Below are 9,965 nucleotides of genomic sequence, written 5' to 3'. Positions count from 1 at the left end.
GAGGTGCACAAGCGGGCCAGCTGGCGGGTCGTCGCATGGGAATGTCCTCGCTAGACTTCTTCGCTTGGCGTCCACGCGCAAAGACAAGTTTTATACATATTAGTTTTTTGGTCGGTGCTTTTTTTTCTTCTAGGGAATGAAGTTGTTACACTAAAGGTGCCGGTTGAGTTCCCCCGGGGGGGGGGGAGCCCTGTTTTTGTTATATTTTCTAAATTTCTGATAATACTTTACTTTTATATTTTGAAGTCACTTCTTTTGGATAATGGAAGCAAGTCATTTGGCAGAGCAACAGCAGTGTGTATATTTTTATATACAGTATTCTGTATGTCACTTGGAGAACTTGGAGATCTTTCAGTGACAAGGCTGGGTATTGATTGATTGACTGACTGATTGATTGATTGATTGATTAAGTTTGTATACCACCCTATACCCGGAGGTCTCAGGGCGGTTCACAGAACAAAATCAAAATATAAAATCACTATATATATGATCAAAATAAAAACAACAACCCAATAACACCTGCCCCCCAAAAAGGAACCAGATTTTAAAGGGGCATAGAATGTCAATCAAATCAAACAAAGACCTGGTTTAAAAAGCACGCTTTTGCCTGGCGCCTAAAGGTGTATAATGAAGGCGCCAGGCGAACTTTATACTGTTTCACTTTGTAAAATTTGGAACTTTACACATTGTTCCCTATGGGCAGGCAGCAGCTAACTTTGTCAGGGTGTGTGAGACATAGAAGGGACCACGAGGGTCATCTAGGCGAACCTCCTTTTCACCCGACGTGGGGCTCAAACCCACGAACCCGAAAGTCTTATGCTCTACCGACTGAGCTATGCAAGCTAAGATCCTGGCATCTAAGGAACCAGACTATCTCATCTTCAATCAATGGAGTTATCAGTCTATCATTATGCTATTGTAAGTCTGTGTTGCTGACTTTAGGCTGAAATCCAAAATTTCCCGCGCAGGCTTGGGCCAGCGACACCTGGCGGAATATTACTTCCAAAGCATTTAATCGACAATACACTCTGCCGCTACCCTCTTGTGGCTAAATCGTATCATTTCAGACTTTCTGAAATATGTCTCTCGGAAACACATGTTTGCACAGTGCTCTTTACTTAACAAGCTTTGGGAGAAAGTGCTGGACTGTGTAACTATATGACTGTGCAGAAAAAGTTAAATCTTTCAGCGGAGAATATTTTATTGAACTATATACCTGCGGTATGGAAATTATCAACGGGACAACGGAAATGGATTTTCCATGCCTTAACAGTTTTAAAAAGGACATTTTTGCCTGGCGCCTAAAGGTGTATAATGAAGGCGCCAGGTAAACTTTATACTGTTTATACTATACTTTATACTAACCCATTGTCTGGGAAATATACAGTGTTTTCTTCATGGAAGAAATTCTGCTTTCATTCCCCCACCCCCCACCCCACAATTATTTGGTGTGGTCTATGATTACCTTGATCATATTTCATTTTAAATGGACCTTCCTGCTGAATGTAAAGCATAGACCCTCATTTTAAAAGCGAAAAGGGAGAGAAGTCTTCTCTCAAAGTGGTAGAATGCCACCAGTATTTTAAGAATAGAACAAAACAAGATGGTGTTATTTTATATGATACATAATCCTGTGTAAAGCTATGTGCACTGCTACACTTGTGACACGTCACTTTAGAGACCTGAAATGCAAGTTTCCTCAGGGTTACATAAACACATCCCGTTCAAACATTTGGGAAGGGTGGACATCAGGTTGTTTAGTGGGGCAACAATTTTAGTTAAATTATTGCCCCCAATGGGGGATTGTTACAAGAATTTTAAGGTCTCAATCATAGAATAAATATTCATAAATGCACACTTAGCTAAATATATAAACCAATGTTACGTCTTAAACCATCAGATTAAGAGGTATGATAAGGACCTAAGACCTATCTACAACCTTTGTAGTTCTGGCAGCAGTGTTTGGTAGGATAAATCATGAAAAGTTGTGGTTAAAACTTTGGAACTAAAACATAGAGTGTCAGTTATTTACACTTATTAGGATATTATACTTTGAAATGTGTGTGAGAGTGAGAGTAGGTGTAAACTCTCGGTTGTCAGCTCCATTTCCAACAACAACAACAAAAAGTATGACAAGGCTGCTTATGAGCTCCCCTGCTGTTTAAGATTAATGTAAATGACGTCATACTGGAACTAAAACAACCAGAATACAAAAGTTGTAGAATGCTTTATTTCATTTTAGTGTAGTGCGGCACAATATTATAACCACTTCCTTTTCTTCTGTTAGTTATTTTGGTTCTTACTGTAGCTTTGTGGATTTACACTCTGCCATTGTGGTCCTATTTCAGTTTTTGCCCATTGCCTGTGAATACAATAGTGCATCATTTGTGATCCTCAGCCACGATTTAGGCGAAAATTTTCATTGCCTTTTCAATAGCCTTTTCATCTGTTGGTGGTTTTCTTGGACTACCAGGCTGCAGAAATTTCTTCACTGTCGGGATGTTGCTTATTCTCTCTTTAAAGGCCTAAGAGAGAGAACAAAATATTTTAGAAGACAAAAGGAGAAATGGTGGCATCCCCAAATAATCATTTGCTGCTTACGGTTACTATGATTTCATAGTCAATAATGAAACTACAAGTGATAAACTTTATATGTACTCAAACTTTGTAAATACTCTAAACCCAGTTAATTCAGGCATGCACCTTTGGAGAGGGAGGTCAACATTTGAGCTCCATTGCAGGTCTATAATCGTAGGTAGGTTACCTGTTTGTGTCTAAATTTAATTCACAGAAGCCTTATTATCCATGGATGTGGGCCTCCTGTGTGATTTAGACTTTGTGCAATAGAAATCCAGAGACAATGGTGTTTTAGATATTCAAAGAATAAAAGTGCCATACTAGAACTTTGCTTATGCTTCAGTAAGCATGCTTACCTTTAAAAGAGGGAATTTGGAGAGAATATCAGCCTTCAGCTCTTCTGCCATTAAAATGGTTTCAAGCAATTGAATATCTGCTCTGCTGAGCTGATTTCCTACCAGGTAATTTTGTCCATGATCTTTGAGGACCTATAGAGCAGGAAATGTTTGAAGAGTACTTCAGGTACATACACAAAATGGAGAATCTATATCTAAACCACTTTTGAATACCACGTGCCCAGATTATATTGTATCAGGAGATCGAGAATATTTGTATCAGTTCTGATTCATGTCTTCTAACAAACAGCTGGCTAAGAAAGAGAAGTTGGATCATTATATTCCCTCTTCCCAAACCACTGCTTGTCATGTTTCAATGAGGCAGGGCAGATTCTGAGATCAGAGTTCACATGGTAAACGAACACTGTGTGTGATTCCTGATCTTCTCTCACACAGCTAATTTTTTGTTTTACTTTTTTAACTTTTAGCTCAGAAGCTTGGAAAATACAAGGAATAAGGAAATGATTTCTGATGAGCCAAGCAGTCCTATCAACATTACCAGCTGCCAACTCCAGCTGAGCATAGGTGACTTTCTTGTGTTAAAAGGTTTGTAAGTTTCCTTTGCCCCATACCTTTTCAAAGACTGGGAAGTATCTGGTGGTGGCTTTTTCAATAACGTTTGCAAACTCCTTCTCCTTGCTGTCAGCTGGCTTGAAGGGAAGCATCATTATCAATTCATTCAGATCCATAGCACCTTCGCAATACATATCAATCCTATTTGAAAGAGACAGTGTTTCCTTCTCTCATACTCAGGTAATAATAAGAAAAACAGTAGTGGTAGCAGCAGCAGCAGCAATAGTACTAATTATGATAATGCAGAGCCAAAACCTTGTGGGGGAATTGGGCAGTAGTGTCACAGGCAAAAATGTGTGATGACCCAGCAGAAAAACAAGTACAATGATTCTGTATGTTGGAGAAAGGGCATTTTCCCTGAAAAGAGCCTCGCTCTATGCAACAAAAGCCCCTATAATTTGCTTGACATTATAGTGATCTTCACCAGTTAGACCGTTTATAAAGAAAACCTTATATAAAAAATCAATTTTATACATTTGCAAGAAACACCCCCCCCCAAAAAAAAAAAAACATTGGGAAGGGACAATGACCTCCCAATCTCCTATTGGGATTACATGAAAATTCATTGATTTCCAATGAACCAGTCCACATGAACTTTGCTGGGACTGGGAGGTCAAATTACCTCATACTGTACCCTTTCTTGCCCAATCTGACAGTAGAGATGAAACATGCTGACTCATAACTCATCAGTAGATCATATGACAGACCAGAGATGATCTTATATCATGTACAGCCAACCAAAGTATGCATTTAGTAACCAAACATAGAGGAATGTTACAGTACCATGCTCTCTGCTTCACGTCCTTCCCGGAGAGATTATATTTGGCGGCAATGTAGTTGAGAATAGCTCGGCTCTGCACCATCTTCATCCCATCCATTTCCACCATGGGCACTTGCTGAAAGAGCAGGTCTCCACCTTGTGAAAGGAAAATGAAAAATCAGTCCATCCTCCCAGGTAATTACTATGGAAATTAAATTTTCAGGAGCATCTCACAAGCCATGCTTTGATTTTGAGCCTTTACTTTTACATTGTGCCTTTGCGATAATCATGTTTGCCTCTGCTTTCCCCTCAAAACCCTTTTGCAGAACATGTGCTAAATTAGTACAGCAATCACACATTGGAAACTAGTTTTGTATGTTATTTAAGCTACTTCTCCAGCTAAAAAACAAGCAAACCATTTTGCACAATGCAGAGTTGAGTGGTATGTGTTGTGGGTATCTGGAAAACTCTCTTTTCTTTCAAAGAAGAGAGAAAAATGCAATATAACCAGATCACAACTGTGTATTGACACATATTCCTGCCTGAAAGTGTGCACAATGCAGAACTGGAGAAACAAGCCCACTTTGAAAACCCCTGCTATTAAGACTATTAAGGCTTTACTGTACTAGAAGACAGTCCCACTGATATTCAGATAACATACTCACCATGCTTTAATTTTTCTAGATATTCTTTGGTCTCAATTAATTGTTCTTCAAACTAAAAAATAAAAGAGGCAGAATATTTCAAGGGTCTCATGAAATAATTTCAGGCTCCAAAAATGACACAGGGCCTTTCAAGTTTTCAAAATTTGATGAAAACTCCCCTTTCCCAGCCGAATTCCGGGCCAGCCCGCCCAATAATTTTCTCTGTCTGGGACAGAACAACAAATGTTTCCCATGCACAAATCAAGTACTACAGGCTAGTCATATCATTTTAGCACTTGAAGCAGTAGATCCCACAATGACGGCTCCCCACATTAAATGGGGGGTGCCCTTTGCGTGGTCACGTGAAGCCCCCTGGACCCTATGTGGCACCATTAGCACAGGCTTGGCTTGGCCTTCCCCAGGTGGGATACCTGGAGGTCTCCGCCTACCTCAGCCAGTTGTCCAATCCCGCCTGGAAAGGCATTGCCAAGGTGATCAGGCCAGTTAGGGGGAGGGACCACCTGCCCATACAATAGGGGGAGGATCTTACCCGGGAATTGTCAGTTGGCTCCAGAGCTTCTCCCACCCTACCCACCCTCAGTTAAGACTTCTTTTGCAGGTTAACCTTTTCTTCACAGGTATGCAGGCGCTACTATGTCAAGGTCGCTGTTGAAGGGTCGCAAAGGAATTCTCCTGCATTGGCATGTTTTGCCTTTCCTGTAGCAAAACGTCACAACTTTGGCAGTATCAGGCCTTGGGCGGAATCCTTTAGTCTATCTTCCCTAAATGGGGGGGCGTGCAGCGGTGACCCACGCCCCCCTCCTCTTTGCGGCGGCGATACCAGGGTTCCCCGTTAAAGGGGTTGTTTGAGGGGAGGCTTTGGCCGTACGACTGGAGGTTGACATTGCTCTCCCCTGCGACGGCGGCATAACAGGGGCGGGCTCTCTCTGCTTGAACATATGTTCTCCAGAGCCAGCCCATTCCCCCCCCCACTGGATAACCCTGATGTTCCCCAGATCCCCAGTGGGGGACTGAAAGGGATAAACGCCCAATGCCTGAGCCAAGGTCTACCCACATCTGAAACATAATAAAGTTGTGGCCAATTTTAATCCCATAGCATGTTGTCTTGAGTCGTTATTCCATATGGGGGACACCCAGGGTTTGGGGGACTCTGCCTGTCCACACAATCATGTCTCCTCCCTTCCTACTTAGCAGCAAAAGTACAATAATAATGGCAATAACTCATCAATTACCGTATTTTTCGCTCTATAAGATGCACCAGACCACAAGACACACCTAGTTTTTGGAGGAGGAAAACAAGAAAAAAAATATTCTGAATCTCAGAAGCCAGAACAGCAAGAGGGATCGCTGTGCAGCGAAAGCAGCAATCCCTCTTGCTGTTCTGGCTTCTGGGATAGCTGCACAGCCTGCATTCGCTCCATATGACGCACATACATTTCCCCTGACTTTTTAGGAGGGAGAAAGTGAGTCTTATACAGCAAAAAATACGGTAGCTGCCCCTTCCAGGATAGATAAAATCCCCCGCCTGAAGCAGGCACCTCCCTCACAAATGATAATGCTGGACCCAAATTTGGAAACTGTCTGAAATATAAGAATGCTGGAAAAACAGCAGTTCCCTTGATTCTTTTTGGGGGGTGGGGGAAAGGTGCTTTCTCAGAGAAATTCTGAAGACAAACAAACCTCGACTCCTGCTGCAGCCAACAGCCACCTTATGCTTTCCATTCGGCCTCTTCCATTGAAGTAGTAAAGCTTAGGTTTCCCAGCCATGTTCCTAAGTGTTTGCTTTCCTGTTATGATGAAAGACAGAGAGAGATTGAGAGGTCATGTTTGATAGGGAAACCACTGCAGAGCAGGACAACTGTTCAAAATGGTGTTCTGGTGATTGCTTACAGCAAGAAAGGATTTCATACTAAAGCCTTCTGGTTTATTTTTGTAACAAACTATTTTTCATAATCATGGAGCACAAGCAGATGTAGCATATTATTGCACAGATAAAATAGGAAGAGTTAAAAAAAAACCACAACAATCTATGACAGGGGTCAGCAAACTTTTTCGGCAGGGGGTCGGTCCACTGTCCCGCAGACCTTGTGGGGGGCTGGACTATATTTTGCGGGGGGGGGGAATGAATGAATCCCTATGCCCCACAAATAATCCAGAGATGCATTTTAAATAAAAGCACACATTCTACTCATGTAAAAACATGCTGATTCCCGGACCGTCTGTGGGCCGAATTTAGAAGGCAATTGGGCCGTATACAGCCCCCGGGCCTTAGTTTGCCTACCCATGATCTATGACTATCACCCCCCTCTTGAACAGCCACGGTCCATGTTCCCAGAGCCACAAAATTGTAACTTCCCCCTCGTACTCGCACCATTGTCATTGCCATCAGCTGCCTCTCATCTCCTCAGGCACATGGCTTTCCAGCATGGCCAACCGCCAAGGATGATGGGAGTTTGTAGTGATGAATCACATCTGAAGCACCACCTCTAACTTAAAACTGTTTCAGATTTCCTTACATGGACACTCCCTTCTCTCAACCTGTTTTCCCCAGTTGCCACTGGTGAGAGACACATCATGCTCCTTCTAGGGTTGTTTGTCTATCTTTGGTTCCCACTCTGCACTCAGCACTCTCCTGTGGCTCCTAGAAGCTGCCAGCATGTGACAGCGGCCACACCCTGGGAAATGGCTTTGACTGGCTGGCTCAACCAGGTAAGGATAGCTGATGGGTCTCAAACCCATGTGAGTTAGGGACCTTCCCTCCATGCAAGGACAGGCTCTGTCAGGTTGAGGGATGAGACCAATAGTGGGTCCAAGGGTCAAGAAGGCAGTTTCTGCACATGCTGTAGAGGGAAGTGAGGGGCAGGTGGAGCTCATCAATCTGAGAAGGTCTTTTTAATTAATATTTTATTTTTTATCAACCACCGAAACACAAACAATGAAACCCCCCCAGGCGGCTGATACATTGGGTATATATATTCAATAATATACATATTCAATAATATTCAATAATAACATATTCAAATCAACCACATATACACTTCTATTTACCTTAACACTCCTCCCTCCACAAGGTTTATTTAACTTTTAACATTTTAACTGCCCCAAATTGTTCAAACCTAACCAAATAATTCAATATCTTCTCAATCCAATCCTCCTCTTTCTCACTGACCTTAAGCCCTTTCATTCATTCACAGTTAGGTATTCTAAAATTATAATATTATTCAGTTTTTTCCTCCCTTGGTTCATCCCTAGCTCTTCTGCATTTTTCTAGTTACTCGCTATAACCTGTCTGGCTGCAATTACCACCAATTTTACCCATTTACATTCCTCTATTGTTTTTAACTCGGTACTACTCAGGGTAATAAGAACCATTAATTTAGATATTTCCGCATCCATCTGGGAAGGTAACCCATCTAGGAGGAGGTAACCTCTGACCCTAAACCTCCATTGCCCTAGGAAGAAAAGGCTAAGGAGTAAACCCTAAGCAAATCCAGAGTGGAGTCCCTAAGACAGTTGGATGGAATCTACACCCTCCTCAACCCTGGATAACCACACCCATATTCTACATTCTTTTCAATAATATATGCATTCATATGCACATTTTACCTCACCATATGTGTTTTTACACATTATTTGGCTGGAGAACAGCAGTGCAAATTGCAAGGGATAGCTATGTTTTTGGGAAATGAAATTTGGTGAGTTACTATTTTTTAAATGAATCTAATTTCTCTCCCATTCTTACCCAAGATTTCTTTTTCCTCTGAGGTGCAACAAAGACCAACCCCATATCATTTTTAGAACTCTGCCCACTGTCCAGCTCCTGCCCTTGGTCTGTCCAAAGAGAAATGTTTCTGTTCTGAGGATTACAGTATCCCCCCTCCCCAACCCACAAACCTTTAGTACTCTGCGGGTAAGAAGAAGAAAACCTTTGGGCAGAGGTGAGGTCTTTGGAAATGGTCCCTGCACTACTCCTCTGTCCAGGGTGTTGCTCTTGACCAATGACTCTCCAAAGCAATCGTCTACCTTAGAATACTAACCTGCTGCAAGTCCTGAACAAGTGGAAGTTCTTCTCAAGGAGAGCGAGCTCCGAACTTGTGTGGCTCAGGGTTATAAAAGCTCAGAAGCTCCACCTTCCAAGACGAGAGAACAGCTTATCTGTAGTAGAAACTCCCTATTGCAAATAGAAAAACACTTACTCTGCCTGTCGTGAGACTTTTCACCTACAACAAATCAGTCACGCAAAGTTAATTCACAACGGGAAAGGTTGTCTCACGCTTGCGTAACATGATGCAACTCGGTTTATTGTATCTGTACAGCTGCACTGAGGGCAAACATTCCTGGTCTTAGTACTGTATATTCAACTGAAACCTTTGTATAAATGGGCAGGAGGCCACTGCAGTCTGTGGTTGCAGCTGCTAGCCACAAAATACAGAAAAAAGTCAACTACACAGGGCTTCCCTGTTGGTCCTACCCACCTTTTGACGGGGGTTGGGCCAAATAGATCACTACAATTAAAGGTATGCAAAACTGGATTTCTACAGGCAATCCAGAAATTATTCTTGATTTGTTATGTAAGATACCTGATCCGAATGATCAAGTGAAAATCACATATTTGATGTCTGGTTTTGAAAAATTTGTGACAGTTGCAGTTGCTGTCATAAAACTGAGAAGAATGTTCCTTGAGGATAGCATGGTGGACTGGTAAAGAATTGCTGCTATGGCTGGTCAGTCTAATTGCTGTAGAAGGCTATGAAAACAGCTCATTTTCTGGCAGGAAGTACGTTAATAGGATATATTTTGCTTGCCTCTAATCCAGCAGGACCACACAGATCCCGTCACATCTACGCAAAGCACAACAGGAACTAGTCATGACAGAACAGACATGTTAATTGACTACTCAAGTAAAACATGGCACTGAAGTACAAACGCTGTAGAATGCTTTATTTCATTTTATTGTACCATCACACAGTATTATCATCATCTCCTTTTGTGGAT

At 42.0% G+C, this 9,965-nt stretch overlaps 1 protein-coding gene across 1 annotated transcript; it reads right to left on the bottom strand.

Annotated features, from left to right (window-relative positions):
* Positions 1-2,212: 2,212 nt before the first annotated feature.
* Positions 2,213-9,169, bottom strand: LOC309339288 (glutathione S-transferase-like). Its single transcript, XM_081857468.1, has 7 exons — positions 9,008-9,169; positions 6,651-6,757; positions 4,971-5,022; positions 4,329-4,461; positions 3,545-3,686; positions 2,934-3,065; positions 2,213-2,525 (listed from the first exon to the last, which is right to left on the bottom strand). The coding sequence occupies exons 2-7, from the start codon at positions 6,735-6,737 to the stop codon at positions 2,406-2,408; spliced, it is 666 nt and encodes a 221-aa protein (XP_081713594.1). The 5' UTR covers positions 6,738-6,757; positions 9,008-9,169; the 3' UTR covers positions 2,213-2,405.
* Between the last annotated feature and the right edge of the window lie 796 nt (positions 9,170-9,965).

The sequence above is a fragment of the Podarcis erhardii genome (assembly GCF_964252035.2).
Source record: "Podarcis erhardii genome assembly, chromosome: 3".
NCBI classification, from domain to species: domain Eukaryota; kingdom Metazoa; phylum Chordata; class Lepidosauria; order Squamata; family Lacertidae; genus Podarcis; species Podarcis erhardii.
Note: the sequence above shows the minus strand (reverse complement) of the source record. Positions and strands in the feature narration are given on the sequence as shown.

Bases quoted from the DNA above. Each gene is read 5' to 3' on its own strand.
- LOC309339288 (XM_081857468.1), bottom strand. From the start codon at position 6,737: ATGGCTGGGAAACCTAAGCTTTACTACTTCAATGGAAGAGGCCGAATG. The intron at 3,687-4,328 runs GTACTGTAACAT...TCTTTCAAATAG, and splicing joins GACGTGAAGCAGAGAGCATG to GATTGATATGTATTGCGAAG. The intron at 2,526-2,933 runs GTAAGCATGCTT...TCTCTCTCTTAG, and splicing joins CCAAATTCCCTCTTTTAAAG to GCCTTTAAAGAGAGAATAAG.